Raw genomic sequence first — 19,109 nt, forward strand, 5'->3', positions numbered from 1 at the left:
TCTTTAAGCGGATAACAAATAAATTAAATAAGATATACAGTAACCATTTTTTGTATCTAATGGTATTCTTAATTTGAATCAACAGGTTGTTTTGTCAATGATTTTATGTTTGTATTTTTTTATTTTGACTAATTCCATGTGAAAGTATCTGGTGAATTGAAAAAAAAATCAGTATTGAAAAAAAAAAATTAGTATTAAATTTGAGCACTGGGACAACATATTGACAATGCTTTATTTCCAGATCACAATATGTTCAATTTACGTCGATTATATTTAATAAGGAGTCCTCTGATTATGAAAATTTAATCATAATCTTTTATTACTATATTAGAGAGAAATATATTGATTTTAATTAGATATTATTGCTCTATTTTTAATCTTTATTAAATATTATGTTATCGTATTTAAGGTATCAGTCTGACGATACACCTTCCCCTTCCCTCTATTACCATCATATTATATTGAGCTTAATATTTATGACTTATATAAGCAACAATATATTTTATAAATGATTTTTTTTATTATAGAAATACAATATAAGATTAACTACAGAAACCAACAGTAATAACGAGAATATTATTACAATTTGTAGTGGATGACTCAGTTGGTGTCTGGTGTTTGTACAGTGTTAACCAATGGCGAGTATTTCTCCGTCCTCTTATGTAGACAAAGGATATATTCAGGCAACCATTATCAGCAATGTGAGTTAGAAGCGATATTATTGACGGTACTGTCGTTTAAGTATAATAAAGATGTGGTATGTGTTACAGGATATAGGTGATGGAGGCTGTCCTGCTGAAGGTCGGGGATAGAACCAGAAATTATCGTTTTTTGCGTCTTTAAAATATTATATCAAGATAATGATTGATTTATTTATTTATAGATCCATAATGATTCAAATTTTAATGGTAGTTGATTAATCTCGGTATAAGAGTGACCTAGGTGTTAGAACAGGTGTATTTGTTAATAGTGGGTAAAAATGTTTGCCTACAGAATTTACCATTACAATTTATATTAGTGTTGAACTGTATGAGAAAAATGTGTATATATAAGATAGTAGCTTTTGATTTATATATACAGGTGTGGTTAATATACCTGGTTATATTGTTATTCAGTGTCATACAATAGAAAAACCACCCTATGGACTGTGGACTTAATTTCGAAAGATTATTTAATCATAGGCTGTGGCTTCTGTAACTTGACAAAAAATTATTACCAAGTTGTCTTATTCTAGCAGGAACAAACTTCAAAATACTGTATGTACCTCCAACCTTCAGTATTGGTCAGTGGTTCATTCCAACAAAGTCAGAATTAGTTTAGTGATAGATTTTGTCAATACAGAACACAGATTCACCAAAGACCGTGGCTTAGTCTATTGTTTGCATCCTCGATAGATTCATTAACTACATAGGCATTCAAGTTAAAACTATTCTATAAACAAAATCCCAGACCTTAATTATTTTGAAAGTAGGACATGGGCCATGGTGGTTAGGACGTATGGGCCATGGTGGTTAGGACGTATGGGCCATGGTGGCTAGGACGTATGGGCCATGGTGGTTAGGACGTATGGGCCATGGTGGTTAGGACGTATGGGCCATGGTGGTTAGGACGTATGGGCCATGGTGGTTAGGACGTATGGGCCATGGTGGTTAGGACGTATGGGCCATGCGTCAAAATAATATAAGTAACATATGTATATGAGATTTATCACAGTTTATTTCATATCACAATTTACTTTTAAAATATTTTGCTGCGCCTATTTTCTTTTTATTTAGATGATAGTTACTATAACAGTTCAGTGTTGTATGAATACCATATTTGTTATGGCACTACAGTACAGTACTGCAGCATCATATGTTAAAGCTTGTGTATTTTCATCTTCCAGATGGTCTTGTAATACTAAAACGTCATGAAGGGAGGCAGCACTGACACCCACAATGCAGATTCACAGGTAAGTTGATATAGTACTGTACTGTACAGTAGTACAACCTTTTTTGAATAAAGAAATAAAAGGTTAATATACAGTACAGTGCAGTATTAATAAATGAATGTACACACACACACACACACACACACACACACACACACACACACACAACGCTCTCTCCATCCTGGAAATGCCATCCCTCAGTGACCTCCACCACCACGCACTAGCAGGATTTGGCAGTGAGCTACTGCACCATCCTCGTTATCGCCACCTACTGCCACTGGCAGTCCCCCACCCACCTCTCGCAGTCCGCCACTACAACAAAATTCAGCCCATAAGGGCCGGCACTGATAGATATAAGAACAGCACCATCCCATCTATTGTCAAAATAATAAACAGCTCCTGATTCATGTACTGTACAGTCCTGTAAATGTATTAAATGTATATTATTATGTCTAAATCACATGTAAGCTTGTATATTCTTAGCCACTGGCTGCAACTCTATTAATAAACCGTTTATTATTATTTTACACACACATTTTTGTCTAATTTATATTTTCAGCCTTCGGGCTGCAAAACTTTTCCAATAAACTGTTAATTATTATCATTATTTTTATCACACACACACACACACACACAGTACTGTGGTGTGCAGACGTCATCCTTAGTGCTTGCAGGAGCAGCCTGTGTATTAACCACCTTGTAAAGCACAGGCATAATATTCATATCTCAGAGCATAAGGTTTATCACTCTTCTTTTGGTGTGTACAATCCAGAAGTTTACATTTATGTCTGCCACCAGCATGTGCCTACATTAGAACAGTAAGCCTTTCATTAGATCTATCTTATCGACTCATTATTAGTAAAGAAACGTAAATGGAATGTGATGTACACTAATCTTTATGGTTATTGGTGAAAACCTGCACACTATTTGCTCATTCATTCATACTGTACTTCTTGTTAGTTGTTCTCAGACTTGAATAATATACTATAATATACTGTACTATGTGTTGCCTTTAATCACTGCTATCAAAGGTGAAAAATGGAGGAATAAAGGAAAACTGGCCTAGAAAGTCATTTATGGAGCTGTCTACAAGGAACCAACCTAACCTAACCAAAAGGACCATACAGTAGGATTGTTTGGTTATAGATAAAGTATAAATGGTTTCCTAATACATTTCTTCCAATTTCCTTCATTGTCATTGAATCCTATTTATTAAAACGAGTATAGCAGCAGAGATCATGTCAAGAAATAGCTACGAAGAAGTCAAGTGGTGGGACTGAACTAAACTCTCTTTCATGTCTTAATTGGTTAGGTATCAACACATCAGATTTATATTAGGAAGCAGGCATTAATGGTGAAGCTTTTTAGTGTGTTGGAGTGTAATTTTTTTTAAGATAGTAATTGTATATATCCACTGGTGTTGCAATTTTGTTATAAATGACTGTAGACTGAACAGGTATTCCATTAGCTGGGAAATATTAAGATCTGGTGTGATATGTGTGTGGTCAACTTTATCCTTATTCTGGCTATTGTTCAGTTTTGTGTATATTTTTATAGTTCTCTTTTTGCTCATATTGATAACATATTCTGCAGTTCATGATGATACAGTACTAGTTCTTTAAGCTTTCAAAATACAGTAATACAGTTCTATATTGGAGTACAGTACTGTGCAATATTTAATGTGTAAGTCTGTGGAAGTCCCTTAGACAATATTGTTACTATCAGGTCACTCAGCTGTACCTGTAGTACAGTAGCAGCTTTATTTAATAAGTGCAAGTACTGTATTGTAATATTTAAATTAAAATAAGGCTTATTTCAGGATGAGGTTGTGGAACGTGTCAAGGCCCGCCTCCAGGAGGAAGGAAGGGAGGCTCGCAACCTTGTGGCGTACTCGCTACTCCTTCAGGACCCACCACACACCGAGTCTGGTGAGTCATTTGGTATAGGAATTCAGGTCACACCACTTAGTGATGCCATTTAGCAGGTGCAGATACTTCAGAGTGATAATATGTAGGAGGTGCAGGTTACATCATCATCAACATTTGCAGCTATCTTCCACACGTGAATGAGTTACTGTGATTATCTGATGGCAGCTCCCCATGCTGCACTCTTTCATGCAGTCTCTCTTCTCAGGTGCTCTTAACTAAAGTCATTTCTTGTAAGCCTCTCTACATGTCATTTTTGTCGTGCCCTGGCTCTCCCCACTCCACATTTAGACTTGCACATCGTTTGACCCATTTGGTCTGATCCATTCTCTTCACTTGCTTAAAACATCTCAGCCTACCCCTACACAAAACTTTGCAATTACTGTATTCTCATTACCCAGTCACCATCTTATCTCTGAACAGATTTTCTTGTCTTTCAGTGTCACATTATACATCCACCTCACCATTCTCATTTCAGCTCATTCAAGCCTGCTTGTGTCATCTGGCCTTGTTTCACTACCATACAACCTCACACTTCTCACACCAATTGCCTACAACTTTCCTTTCACTCAGAGGGAAGGTCTTATTGGCACCAATAAAAGCAGTAACTCCCCAAACATCCTCAAGTCACTTCTGACTCTTGCAACTATACTGGCTTCAGTACCCCACTGGCACTGATCATTGCTCCTAGGTAACAGAACTCATCGACACAGTCCAGGGATATATCCCTAATACAATGCTGTATTGAGTTTGTCTGCCCTTGCTAAGGCCACATGGTTACCTGTGCATACAGGATGTTTAAAGTCAGCAACAGACTGCCATCTACTTCACTGCACCTCTTGTGTACCCACCATCTACTTTTTGTTTTTGCCTTATAAACTTTATTCCATCCTTCATTACCTAAATTTCTCCATTGCCTCTTCAGTAATATCTTATATCAGCAGTAAGTCATCAGTATACAACTACTCCCAAGGCAGACCAGTCCTAAAGTCCTATGATATTACCGCCAGCATCATGATAAACGTAAGGGGTTTCCAGACAGACTCCTGATTTCATCTCAAATTCCTCACTATCCACACCATTCACTCTCCCATAGATTTTTAAGCCTTCATAATCCATAACAGCTCAAACAAGGCACTCCTTGACTGGCTCCTAGCTTCCTCATTGCCCATTTTACTGCTTCACATGGTACCTTGCCAACTGCCTTCTCTAAGTCTATAAATATGATGTACAATTTCCTCTCCTTTCCGAGATACAGTATTTTTCTTGTTATTGCTTCTGTAGTCTTGAAGTTGCAGTACTGTACTTATATTTAGTATTTACAGTATAATTATTATATGATGAAATTTGATTGTTCTTCATATTTTTTTTCTGTACAATAGTTTACATTATTTAAGAAATAGGATAATCATGATAATTATTAATTTTTAGTGTACGTACATAATGCAGTACCTGTATATCGATGTGAAAGGTAAGTGCAGGAGCATAAATCATTTCTAAAATTGTACAGTACCGGAAAAACTTTTGCATACTATAGGAAAGATCAGTGGTCATGGATCACCCAGGGCAGTGGGAGAAGTTAGGGGCTCCTCTCTCCAGTTCCCAAGCTTGAACAAAATAGGCGCTGGATGTATTAAATAAAAAATGCAACACATGTTCATAAAAGGACCCAAACATTGATGAATACATGAGCAATAGTTTTTTAATATAATTACGGATATTTCATGGTGACTTAGGTTATCTTAGTGTAAATGCAAAACTGTCGACTTGTAAAAATACTGTAACAACATTTCTAAAATTTGCTGAACAAAATTTGGTACAAATAATTTAAATATCTTATTGTGAATGTTTTAGAGTTAACGTATCATTTTGGTGTGTACAAAATCGGTTACGAGAGAAGAGGGAGATACTTCAATAAATGTTCTTCAGGTTTTGATGGAACAAGAGAAACAAGATTCACTGTGTGTATTGATGTGTGTACAGTATTGATCCTTTACACAGGTCTAATGGTTAATTATTGTCTGCAGAATGAAAATAGGTGAATTTGTGTTACTAATTATGCAAACCAAGTAACTCCATGTTTAATTGTGAATATATACTATCAGCAGTTGTCCGCCACCGAGAAGTGAGGCGAGTGGCAGAGATGGCTCCACGGCGGGGTTCCAAGCAGGACAAACGGCCAAGGTCGGCATCAGCAGGACGTGATCCACAGGCTAGTAAGTCCTGTACTAGTGATTTATTACTGATTGTGTTAAGCATTTCCATAATGAAGCGTCATTATTTTGGGAGTCTTTACATTGATCAGATCTTTGCCTCTGGATTTCAAAGTTCAGAGATTGAGTTCTGAAGAAGGCAATGTGTACTAGGGGTCTGGATTGTCATGCCTCTACTGTAACTAGAATTACTCTATAAACATTGGAGGGGGATAAGAACGCTGGAGGGGGATAAGAACGCTTAGGGAGAAGACTAAAAGGAAAAACATTATTCCACAATACTGTACAGAACTTGTTCATCTTTGCCATATGAGAGGCAGAGTATAGCCTAACAAAGTGATAGAGCCACAACTCTGATTTTAATTTTCAATGGTGACTCGCCTTATTTTAGTATTGTTACCCCACTTGCCCTTCAGACTCAATATACCAGTCTCATACATGCTTCTAGCTGCTCCTCAGACCATCCTAGCTTCCCATAGTCAAGTCCTCATTGGTGACACAGAAGGTCTTCTTGACCAGGGATTTTCCTCTCACTCCCACACCTGAACTCTTTTCCATACAGTACCTTATGGTCACGTACTATGAGGAGGCATGTGTTCCTTACACTCCCACCATGTGTTAAGGAATTTCTTACGTGGAATTGTATTTAGTCCAAAATTTTGATGACATTTACGTGGTCAATTTACCAAAAACAAATTGTAATTTTCTCAAACATATTACTTTAATCTGCAAGCTTTGAAACTGTACCACATCAGTAAAATTATCAGAACCAAATAACCAAGCACTTTACTTTTTCCCCCCAAATTATAACCATGTTACATTATTGCAGACTGGGATGGCTAGAAATGAAAGCAGTCGAGACCTCCCCCCACTTTGGCTGTCTTTTAATATCTCTGAACTGTTTCTATACCATTTGTTCTCTTCTGTCCCCTTCCACAACAAGACCCCAAGAGAATCCATTCCCTTGACTACCTACCTCTAACAGATGAAGCTATTTAGTTTCTATTACAGGTGATATACTGAAGGTGGTTAAGGGAAATAATTATTGGGAGTAGCTGAAGGGGAAGTAAAGAAATAGACTGTGGATGTTCAGTGAAACCTCTATTTAACGAACCGTATGGAGAGAGAAGGCCGCTTATGTGGAGGTTTTAGTTTTATTATTTTTTTACAATTAAGAAGATATTATTGACGACCAGGCTGGTGGTGTTGTAGATGTGGCCGAATATGGTAATACAGTAATAGGGGCCATTTCTCCCTGTTGACAGCTATTTATGTGTTATATTGTTTGTTCTCAGGTGACATGGGCTAGCTTGACCTAACAATATGGATTGTCTTTGTTCAAGGTTTACGCGCTCGCCACTGGGGTTTTCTTTTCCGGAATTTGCAGCAAGCGGTGGATGAGATATATCAAACGTGTGAGGATGATGAAAGTATTGTGGAGTGCAAGGTGAGTTATTTGTGGATGATACTCTGCAATAGTTATATATACAGGTACGTATATCTTTTTTATGTTCTTCCATCACAATGTTTGTCAGTACAGTGTTTAGTTGATTGATGAAATATACAGCCACTCCTCTACTTACGACGGGGTTAGGGACCCAAATCCAGGTCGTAAGTCGAATTGGTCGTAAGTCAAAAATGCGAAGATAATACATAGAAAATCTAAAATGGGTGTCTCTTTTTCTTCTCAGCACCACAAATTCTCACTTTTAAGCATACCAGCCATTTTAAAGGGAATTACAAACGAAAATTTTGTCAGTACACAGTGCAATCACTAACGTCGGGACTCGAAAATAGGTAATTTGAAAAGATTTGGGTACGACTGGGGTGGTCGTAAGTCGAGGAGTAGCTGTACTATGTAAGAGAGAGAGTGATGGAAGGAAGGATTCGTGGATTTGTAAAGTTATGCATTAGCCTTAGTTTATGAAAATGCTATTGATTCATTTAGTTTACCGGTAATACATTAGAACTTGTATAAAAGCTGTGGTAAATCTTAGAAATATACTTGGAGACACTTTGTTGTGTATGGAAGCATAAGAATCTCAGTCATTGTATATTTGTGTTGTATGGAGGCATATCAACCTCATACAGTAAATGTTGATCGATTTGAAAATATAATCACGATGAAATTCCATGTTCGCATCATTGCATAATCCTAGATCCGGATTCTTTGGTGTTTCATATACAGTATTAACCCTTTGTTTATGAGGGTCACTGTGCTGAATCAAATCATCTGGTGTTTGTCAAATTGAATACTGTATTAAAATTGGTGTCCCTGTAGTGAAGGTGTTAAATACCTCCCCTTGGCAAGGAAGCATGAAGGTTATCTTAACTAGTTCCCTTAATTTACAATACAAAGGTTCCCATCAAAAGAACCCAAAAGCTACACTGAAACATTGTTATACTCTTTGTGACTCGATAATATTAGACTTCCATTATAGTTTGTGGATCATAGTTAAAGATATTTGACTCTCCACTAAATGCAGATGAAGGATATGGCCACCGTTGATTACCTGAATAAATGCATAAGATGTTAAGTAGACTCTTTTCATTTACAGGAAGCCATCATGATGTTGGAACGCTACAGCAACGACTTTCATAAATTGATAGAATGGTTAAAGTTGAAGTGGGAATACGAGCACACACCTCCCCCTCAGCGACCCAACTCCTTAACGTGGGAAATTCGTACATCTTCTCCTGGGAAGGTGCGTTATATACTGTACTATATTTTGGGGGGTATTCTTCTTTTACTATTATTCTTTAATTAAATGCAACTTTTTGAGTGACAGTTGATACACATTTATGAAGAGCTGTTGTTTATAAGTAAGTTTAGTTAAAGTTGATGGGGCATGAGCAGATGAATTAGGATGTACTGTACTGTAGAGTGAAAGTGTGTATGATATGTGTGATGGGCAGTGCACAGAAAACAAAGCCTCTGGTAAACAGCAGTGCACTTGATAGTCCATTCATAGCTGGGTTGACTAGGGTGTCCCAGATACAAGCCAGGGAATCTTAGGAGACAGGTTAGTGCTGTGGCCACTGCACCCTCTAGAAAATAAGACAAAACTGTAAATACTGTAAGTTTTTTATTGTAATTTTTTATATTTAGATTATTTTACTGTATGTGGTCTGCTGAAATGTACTTTCAAGTTGGGTCAAGTGATGATGGAGTGAGAAATTATTTGTTTGGGTGTAAACCCTTCCGAGTTGTGTTGTAGACACAGTAAGAAAAATCCTTAAAGTAAACTTTGATCTTAAAAAGAAAATGTAAAGTGAAACATTTTAAGAGGTTTGGGTTGAAGAATATGAGACAGATTGTTTAATTAGATGACATTAAGTTCAAAGCAAGTTAATGAGAGGGTGTCTGTATGAGAAAGCTGTGACAAATTGAAATTGTGGAAAAGGCATTTTTTTTTTCCATTTCAGGCTTTGCAGCACGATCGCAAGATTTTGACTCCCAGTGATGTAAGAAGAGCACTCACATTTGACACTAAACAACAACAACGTCCGGGTCTTATGAACGGTGTTTCCCACGAGAAGAAAACCGGCGACAAGTTCCAGACGTCTAAACATGATGTATTGGCGAGTGATATGAGAATGTTATCGGGAGTAACCACACCGCCTAAGCCAGTCATTATTGTACATGAGGCAAGTATAGATGAACAACAAGAGGATAATTCTCAGTTATCAGGTATTGCTAAGAATAAAGAAGCCAAAAAAATAGAGAGAGTCTTAGAAAAGGTTAATGAATGTGAGGGAAATGAGACCAGTGAAGTAAATGAAGTCATGAACTGTGATGAAGAAAATAAGGAACAAAAAGAAGAAAATAGTGCAAGTGAAAATATAAAAATAACAGACATTTGTGTTAAGAATGGGAAGCTTATAGAGGCGATGGAAGACAATACGTCATCTGAAGACGGAAAAGTGAAACCAGCGTTAAGTAATAATGACAAAGATGAGCGTGAATCTCTGACAGTAGTGAATGAGGATGGTGTGTGTCAGGACAAAGCAACGAGTTCTTGTAAACCAAATATTTGTGTGGAAAACTCTGAAGACCCTTTGAAGACGAACGGTGAAAAGGAACCGAGTACTCATGTTAGAAATGCAGACAGTCCAAAGTCCAAGGAGACTAAATCTTTACGAAGCAATGTTGCATCGGGAGCCACAAAACCAAAAGATAATAACATACACAATAAGGTGAATGATCCTTCTTGTAAAGCAACAGAAGTGAAAGAGTGCGACATAAAGACAAGTGAGAGTGGAGAAGCAAAACGTTCGTGTGCAGAAATTTTGCAGGGAAGAAATTCATCGCAGAAACCTGGACCAACCGTAAATATGAACAAAGTATGTATAGCTTAAGAAAACATGACTAGTTATTTTTTATTTATTTATTTATTCATTATCTAGGTACAATATAGCAAATAATAGAAGCTTAAATAATGAGATGATTTGGTTGAAAGATATTAGAGTAAAGGAATTTCTTTGATGATTGCTGAGTGACACTATAAGAAAGGAAGGGTAAACAGGCACAGTAGCTTGATGAGGTGAACATTAAAGTACCTTACCATGACAGTTGTGTAGCTAAAAGAATATAGTATGTGGCTATGTTGCTTTTGTGACTTTGAGCATGTCTTAAGTGGAAAGTTTGTAGCCTCGTTGATGAGTGACAGTTTGTGTCTTATATAAGTTAATTTTGGCTACAGTAAAGTACCTTCTCAACTATAAAGTGTGGGACCAAGAGGCTTCTGTAAAATGGATAATCATGTAAAGTAGATACATAACTATCATGAATGTGTGTAATAACCTTAGTAACCTACCTGAACACTAACTAAATTCATTATTCTCTTATACTCAGTGTTATTAAGTCTACAAATAAGTTTACAATATGTCATAATTCCCCTTCAATCACGTTATAATTTGCTCCTCAAACTCGTGTGTGTGTGAAGACGAGTATACTTATCACTTATGCACCACCAGGCACACACTGACTGAGCCAGTTGCCTGATTGTCCTATTTTTCCATATTTACTCTCATGTAAAATATAATTGATGTTGAAAATTTAATAATGGAAAATTATGCACTACAGGATAGCTATTCTTAAATTTCATATTTAGAATGGTAAAATTTTTCATAAAATAGGTTATTAATACAGTCAATTTTTTGGTTGGCAGTTACTTCTCTATACTACTGTGTGTATTTAGTAAACAAGTTATATGGAGCTGTGGCTGCCTTGCACTCTGCTGTATCAGTGGTACTTTGAAGTGGTGGTCAGGGTATTAGACAGTATTTTAGCATAACACACAGACCCACAACAATATAAGGTGGTTGGTAAGGTGTTGCTCTTAAACCTTGGAAATGCAACTAGTTAGAATATTATTTGATCTTGACTAATGATAAGTTCAGTAACACCTTGATGACATTAACAGGTTTTAAGTACTATAAACTGTACACATGCTAGAAAAAGTATCTTTTATTGTTTTGTGTTAGACAATATGACACAAAGGACTTTGACAACCCTACCGAGACAACAGGAGTCGGTGTTCATTTTGAAATTCATTGAACTCCTCCGTAAAGATACTTTTTGGAGCGTTTGTGTGTATATGATAATTAATTTTGATTTTGTAAACCTTGTCCATGTAGGCATCACAAGTGCGCCAGGCTTACAACCAAAACAGGACCCCACAGAAACAGCACAGATCCATGAGCGCCAACAGCCGACAGTCTTCTGTTCCCAGATCAATTGACATCAAGGCAAATATAACCAAACAGCAGGTAAGGTTTCCTGTACTGTATGTGATACTTATAATCTTCTATAATTTTCAGCTGCCTATTTATGTTGCAGAAGTTAATTTACCTCGCTGAATTAATTTCTTTTGCATCAATATCAATAAACTGGCTTGAAATGATCAATAAAAGTAATACTGTACCGTACAGCGTGCCTGGATAATTTGCAGATTTTTATTTCGCGGTCCTCTATTATTCGCGGACAATACCCTGGATATGCCATAAAATGTCTGCAGATAGTTTCAAAGTTGCCGGCATTTTCGCGGCCAGTACGAGTTTTGTGGCATCCTGCAAGGTGTCTCTCTTGTCCCAGGAGACTGGACCATGCCCTCGCTTCGCCTCAGTCCGGGATAAACACTTGTACGTCTCTTGCGTGTGCTACTCTGTTCTCTTAACAACTGTGCTCCTCGTGCTTGTGATGGCTCCCAAACGCCCTCAACCACCTTCGTCCAGCCATGGGAAGGCCCCCAAACAAGTGAAGAGAGAAAAGGTCATTTATGTCTCCCATACGTGTGCCTGGCAATGGGAGCGTGTGAAAGGAGTGACTACTGATTATCGTCTTCAGTTGTAACTCACCTCGCTTCCTGCCATGTTTCACTGGATTTACTCTTATTAATAGTGTTTACTGATAGAATAGTGATTAACATGTTATTGTAGCTAGGATAGCTCATCATTGTAACCACCAGACTATTGTACTGGGCCAAGCTGTGAGGTGTTATGGTTTTTTCAACTCGTACTTTTGGGTAGTTATACGTAACCTTCTTCATTTATTTTTACTCGTTTACATGCACACACCATCCAACATACATGTTGTGAAAAAGAATACAGTATTACACAACAATTACCGACATCCTTCATGTTGGGTTAGCTAGATGGCTATGAAAGAAATTCTGTAATTTTGATCTACATATCAACCCAGCTGGTGTTGGCACCAGCTGGCAACTCGACCATCTCAACTTTAATAACAAATCACTTGAGAGTATACGCGCATTTTTTCTACACTACATTTTGTTGTTGTGTTTCTTATTTCAGTATTTATGAGAGGATTTCCCCATTATTATTTATTTGTATGCATTTTAATAATGATAAAAATAATAATAATAACTAACGGTTTATTGAAAGAGCATGGCAGCCGCAAGGCTGAAAATATGCAGTTACATAATTGGGGAATGGGTCACTTGATTGACAAATAACATAAGTGATACAAATATGATGTATAATAACTGTATAATAAGTGGGGAGAAGGTTTTACTACAGGGCATTTCAACATACTAGTGACAGTGTTAAAGTGTAAGATTGACTGGGAGGGAACACATACACTGGTTGATTATGAGTTGTTGATAATTTTTATAATGGCTGGGACTGGGCTGTTCTTATAGTGTGCTTGTGTGTGTGTGTCTGTCCAACAAACACACACACACACACACACACACTTATACAATACAGGTAAAAGAAATAATTGTTCTCAGGGCAAACACATAAAGGGAATATACATTCCTTTCTACACAAGTAAAAATCTCCCTAACCCCGTCAGCAAATGTTATTCGCGGCCATTTTGAGAACCTAAACCCCTCAAATTTGAAGGGTCGGCTGTACTGTACTTTTATTGAAGTTTGAGCTCTTTTAACTCCCTAAGCCCCGGTTGACGTTCCGGAATGTTCATCTAGGGCGCCCCGGTTGACGTTCCGGAACGTGCGCCCTTTTGCAAAATTGTTTGAATGCCCAGTGCGGGTTATAAGGTTCCAGCATGACTAGTTGGTGGTCACGCCACACGCAGGGTAGCGTGGGTGGGCTCAGTGTGGCTAGTACGCATTAACCTGTCGCCATGGAGAGTCATCCTTCAACCTCTCATGCTAAAAGTAGTGTAGTTGTATTGTAGTGTAGTATTACTGGAATGATTATGTTATAAAGGTGTATTTATTTGTGGAATTATTATTCTGATAATTATTTATACACATTACTTGCTCTCCCAAACACAGCCTGGCGACAGACTGCGTGAGTGTACATATAACTAGGAATAGAGGGGTATGGCTTATTATAGTTGGCAGATGGAACTGTTTGATAAGTGGTATTTGATCAAAGAGTTTGGTGTTATTCCCTTTGATGCACAAACTTATTAAAGATAAGATAAAATACAAGAAGTAAACAAACTACTGTATTATTTAATGTGTGTGAGCATAATGTGTCAGGTACTAACTGTGCTGTATAAACAAAGAGGTGATCATTGACGCTCCCAGAGATAGTTAACTGTACTTACGAGTTGACTCATATTTTATAAATTTTGTTGTCTTGTTTCTGATTATTTGTGAGAGGGTTTTTCCCATTATTAATTATTTCTATGTGTTTTGTACATGTCTACACACACACACACACACACACAGAGTACAGTACATGTATATACAATACAGTTAAAAGATAAAATGGTCCTAATGGCCAACACATAAAGGTCTGTACATCTCTCTGGACATGAATACCCCCTCCCCACTCCCCGGGTCAGCAAATGTCATTCACAGATTTTCTTATTCGCAACTATTTTGAGAACCTAACCTAACCTGATAATTTTAAGGTGCATGCTGTACTTGGTATAGTTTTTTTTTGTGTTTTAATTATACTGTATTTTGATACTTGTACCTCTTGTCACTGAGTCATCCTTGACAAAAGTGAAATTGCTAGATGGTCTTTGTTAGAAAAATTCCATGAACAGAAGTGCCAAGATTATTTTTATTACTATTATTATATATATTTTTTTAATTTATTTTCCTGGGGTGGGGTGGGGTCGGGGGTACTCAACCCTAGCCTAATGATATAGTACTGTACCAAGGTAGTTTGATTTAATCAGGACAGGTTTGGCTGCTTCATTGTATCTGAAATATATGTGGTTTTGTAGCCTTCTTCATGATATATTTTTCTACATTGACCATTTGCAGGGAGACTAATTTTTAGGTTTTAATTGTGACTTCTTGCTAAAACTAACACTTTGACTCACATGTATATAAGGAGTATTTAAGGAATAATCAGTAGGAGAGTAGATTTAAATCTGGTTTAAGAGCTGCAGAGTAGCATTAATTATAGAACTTCAGTTTCCTGTGCTTTTGATAGGAAGTCGGTCAGTTAATTTCATATTGTCAATGACTCGAGGATGTGTTACTCATAGGAAATGGACAGCTTGCTTTCTGAGACTGTTTCATAGTGTATTTATAACTCTGCTGCCACCAGGGTGCTGGTGGGAAACTAACTTACCGAAGAGTGGGTGAAGGTAAAGCAACACCAAGTCCCCCACTGATAAGAAGGCAGACATTGGATCCTGCTCGTAGCAGTGGTGGATCCAGACACTCGGCACCTAATGCCATCACCAGATCATACTCTTCACTGGGCATAACGGTACGCAAAAATAACCATGCTGTTTTAGGATGCTTGCTGGTGCTTTTAGATATACAAACTAATAAACTTTTACCACAGTATCTTGTATGCCATACCCCGAGCTGTAACATATGAGAGGAGTTCATACAATGACTATAAAGTGGGCAATTAACCTCGATAATCTGGCTGTCCTCTACTTCTTGTAAACCAACTTTTCATTTTTTATTCTTGCAGACATAATTATGATTCTTCTTCCTCTGTTCAATTTTTATTTATTATACAATTGTTGATGACATCATCATCATTATCATCAATACAGAAATCTCAGGCTGATATCTTAAGTGCTTCAACTGGTGTCTTGAGAATGTAGGGCTAATTAAAATCTTAGTTATTTGACAAGAATTTATGGCCTCTACCACTCATGAGGTGGTGTACTCGATGCAGTATTTGTTAAATTTTATTCTTACTTGGGGTATAAAGTAAGCTTTAGGTTAATCATTATAAGTGTGAGATTGAATTTTTTATTTCATACATTTTCCCAGTAAATGCAACTTCTGAAATACACAATTTTTCATTGATAACAACAAAATAGCCAGTAGTCCAGTTGGCCTTGGTTGCCCTCAACAGAACTACTGTGGAATAAGTCAAGTTGGTGTTCTTTCTACCATAGATGATTTTTACCATTGGTCACATTTTCGAAAACTTCTCAAACTCTACATTAAGTCACAATAATTTTCCCATTATAAATTCTTTATTAATCCCTTTGTACCTTTCTCTCTTGTTTCCCTCCCTCCTCATAACTCTTACTTGTGTATACTGTATTTGTTTTAAGTAATTCTCCTCTTCTCCACATGTTCTGGTCCCTATGTGAACAAGTGATGACTGGTTTATGTGGGCTCTAAATACGGTACTGTAGGGTGCATCAGCATGTAGAGGTCTTCTGTACAGTACATGCATTACCAAGGAGTGTTAATGCTTGTCTGTAAGTGTGGAGAGGAGTTGAGGCTGTAGTACTGAGGCAGTGTTCTATGTTTGGTCACTCATCAGCTGCTGGAGGGAGTGTACAGTATTTTCAAAAACTTAGATACTTTAGATGAAAAGAACATTAACAATTATGCACTCTGGATTTATTTGATTTTTTGGGTAAATTTTACATTATATAAATTCAGTACTTTTCAGAAACTAGTAGTACAGTAGATACTAACCCATCTCATTCTCTTGTCTTCATTGAAAAATTTGCCCTCTAAGTGTAGATGAATGTAGAAGTATCTGTTGGATCCTTCTGGTCAGGGTATAGAGGCTGCATTTTAAAAACATCATCATGGAGTTAAATTTATTGATAATGTGCCTCATTTAGAGATTAAAGGTTACCTCATGCATTTAGATTTATTAAGAAAGATTTTTCAACTGGTTTGCATATTTGTAAATCTGTTAACTAGATTTAGTATGGTGTAAGGGAAAATAGTATCATTGGACATGGGTCAGATGTTTTAAAAATGCAGCCCTTGAATATAATTGGGACGATTATGACCATTATCTCACTGGCTTGTCGTGTGCCCATCCTACAGAGTAGAGGTTTGGTTCGTGGCAACAGCAACCTCACAGACTCACGCATGAGCAAAGGCTATGGGAGCAACTCATGGACAAATGTAAGGCATCATGCTAGGTTATGATGCATGCATTGTTCTTTGTATTGTTGTGCCTCTTAATACCCTTTGATAGATAAACTGTTTTATACATGGCTCACTGAAAATTGAACTTTTAGTCTTAAGATAGTTGCCTGAATGGGGGAACAAAATTATTTATTCATGTAAATGGTGGACAGCATTGTTATCCAGTACACAATTAACCAATACAAATTTATTGAATTAAGGTTAGAAATGTCATTGCTACTATACAGTAGTTTGTTTCCCCAAAAGACACCGCTCCCCAAATTTACAAGGTGTTATGTTATTTGGCCAACTGTAACATCACCATTATGAAGATATCAGTTGGTAATATGAGAGCAGTATTATAGTACAGTATTAGAAGCCCGTGTTTGTTTCTCATGTACAGTACTACAGTATTGTGTTAAAGCTTGACTCTTACTGTCTGGTACTTGGGTAGACATGAAGCAAGTTTTGTAATTAGAGTAAAATACCATTTTCATAAAGTGGCTTGGGACTGAATTCGTTATGTATGAAAGGATTTTTTTAAAACTGTTATTGGGTTGTGTACCATTAGAGTTACTGTACAGTGTAATGAGATGCAGAAACTTATGTATAACCTTTAAAAATAAGCATGTGGACTTGTGTCTTTCCTTTAGTGTATGAACATACATGTACGGGTATACAATTGCATAATTACAGTGCAGTAATTTACTTTATAAATTATACAGTATTATGAGAATTATGCAGTTAACTGTAAAACATCCTTATAATTGCATTACAACAATAAAATATATTGAATTTCAAGGGTAACAGTTTATTTTGAAATTACAGGGTTCCAAATTTAAGTTTCACCAGCCATTCACTTTCATTCTGTAAATGCGGTACTTCAGGGAAAACTGTACTTCACAAATTTTGGATTTTTCTGTTCAGTATTACCGAATGAATTGTTCTGATATTATTTGCCTGCGTTAATACCGTAGTGTTTTACTAGCACTGACCAGGATCCTCAAAGGTTCTCATATATTTATTCTGTAAGTGGGAATAACAGAAACAGAAGAGTCTTGGTACAGTTTAGGTACACCCGAGGTCATAAGTCTCACTCCCATGAAGCATCGACCCCAAATAAGATAAAACATTGCACCAGATGACAGTCAGGGTAGAAGTCTGTTTGGTGACTCATACCTGTGACTCGGTTTCACCACGAGGGAGAGAACTATTGACCCTGAGTGTACACTAGCATTGATCCTGTAATGGGTGATTGTCAATATAAATTTAGGTACCAGTTATGTAATAAAGGAAAAATCTTAGTACAGTATCATTAAGGCTGCCATCTTAGTGCTGCAGACTTAGAGAGCCATTTGTCACATTGCCACACAACAATGGGAGATGTTTAACATTCAACCCTTTGAGAATCAGGTTCATAGTCTCCTTCCAACTTGTTACTTATTTTAAGTTTTTGTAATTCTTTGCATGTTTTGAAAATTTAATAGTTAGTCTAGAACAGTACAGTACTGTAGTTATTGGCATGATCAAAAATGTTATTTGTTTGACTTACTTTTTACACTTTAAGATTTATACACGCTGTGAAGCATGAAATTGGATGCTAAGAATGTAATTTATTATACAGGCAAGGAAAAAGAAATATAGAGTACAGTACTAACATATGTTACTAACAAATTAATGGAATTATTCCTGAAATGAAATTAAGATGCTACGAATATTCGGAAACTCTACCAATATATTTTGGGGTTCCTACTACAGTAGCGCTATCTGACTTAGGCTAAGACTAAGCATCCCTGTTTATGATTTGACTTTAACAAGGCATCTTAGAGTCTGAAATTTCTATTATATTTTCTGGGCTGTTATCAGAGTGACGGCAAGTTGATATTCCACAATTTTCCTCGAATATTTGATTGCTAACTTTAACTGCCGAAAGGTTCGATAATTAAATGACGTCACAACTTAAGGTGTGAGAGAAACCCACAATGTTGACTCACTCAATCTTTATTGGTTGGTATGGTCAAAACCTGCAAAGAATGAGACACTCGCTAACTACTGATTACATTCCATTATATGTATACTTTATATGTCAGTTAGTAGATACATTATTCTGTATGCTAAGCCTTAGTTCCAAACATTTCACCACAACACAAACAATCACTGTTCTTTTGTGGGCTTATCGCTTCACTTTATTCCTAGTATCGTTCCAAGTAACTCCTGTGGTGGCTAGTGCGTTCACTCAAAAGGT

The 19,109-nt window shown here is 36.8% G+C and overlaps 1 protein-coding gene across 6 annotated transcripts in view; it reads left to right on the plus strand.

Moving 5' to 3' along the window:
• Positions 1–599: 599 nt before the first annotated feature.
• Positions 600–19,109, plus strand: part of LOC121855842 (S phase cyclin A-associated protein in the endoplasmic reticulum-like) — a 69,995-nt gene continuing 51,485 nt past the window's right edge. For 2 of the 6 annotated variants that reach the window (XM_042350996.1, XM_042350999.1), the window contains exons 1-10: positions 600–701; positions 1,886–1,951; positions 3,750–3,858; positions 5,961–6,071; positions 7,412–7,515; positions 8,627–8,773; positions 9,495–10,412; positions 11,709–11,840; positions 15,069–15,233; positions 16,781–16,861. In XM_042350996.1, coding sequence (XP_042206930.1) covers positions 1,910–1,951; positions 3,750–3,858; positions 5,961–6,071; positions 7,412–7,515; positions 8,627–8,773; positions 9,495–10,412; positions 11,709–11,840; positions 15,069–15,233; positions 16,781–16,861 — 1,809 coding nt within the window. In that variant the 5' untranslated portion in view covers positions 600–701; positions 1,886–1,909. The remainder of the gene's footprint in view (positions 702–1,885; positions 1,952–3,749; positions 3,859–5,960; positions 6,072–7,411; positions 7,516–8,626; positions 8,774–9,494; positions 10,413–11,708; positions 11,841–15,068; positions 15,234–16,780; positions 16,862–19,109) is intronic. The other 4 variants (XM_042350997.1, XM_042350998.1, XM_042351001.1 and 1 more) reach the window with 4 other exon arrangements.

Source organism: Homarus americanus, unplaced genomic scaffold (assembly GCF_018991925.1).
Source record: "Homarus americanus isolate GMGI-L3 unplaced genomic scaffold, GMGI_Hamer_2.0 scaffold14072, whole genome shotgun sequence".
Classification (NCBI taxonomy): domain Eukaryota; kingdom Metazoa; phylum Arthropoda; class Malacostraca; order Decapoda; family Nephropidae; genus Homarus; species Homarus americanus.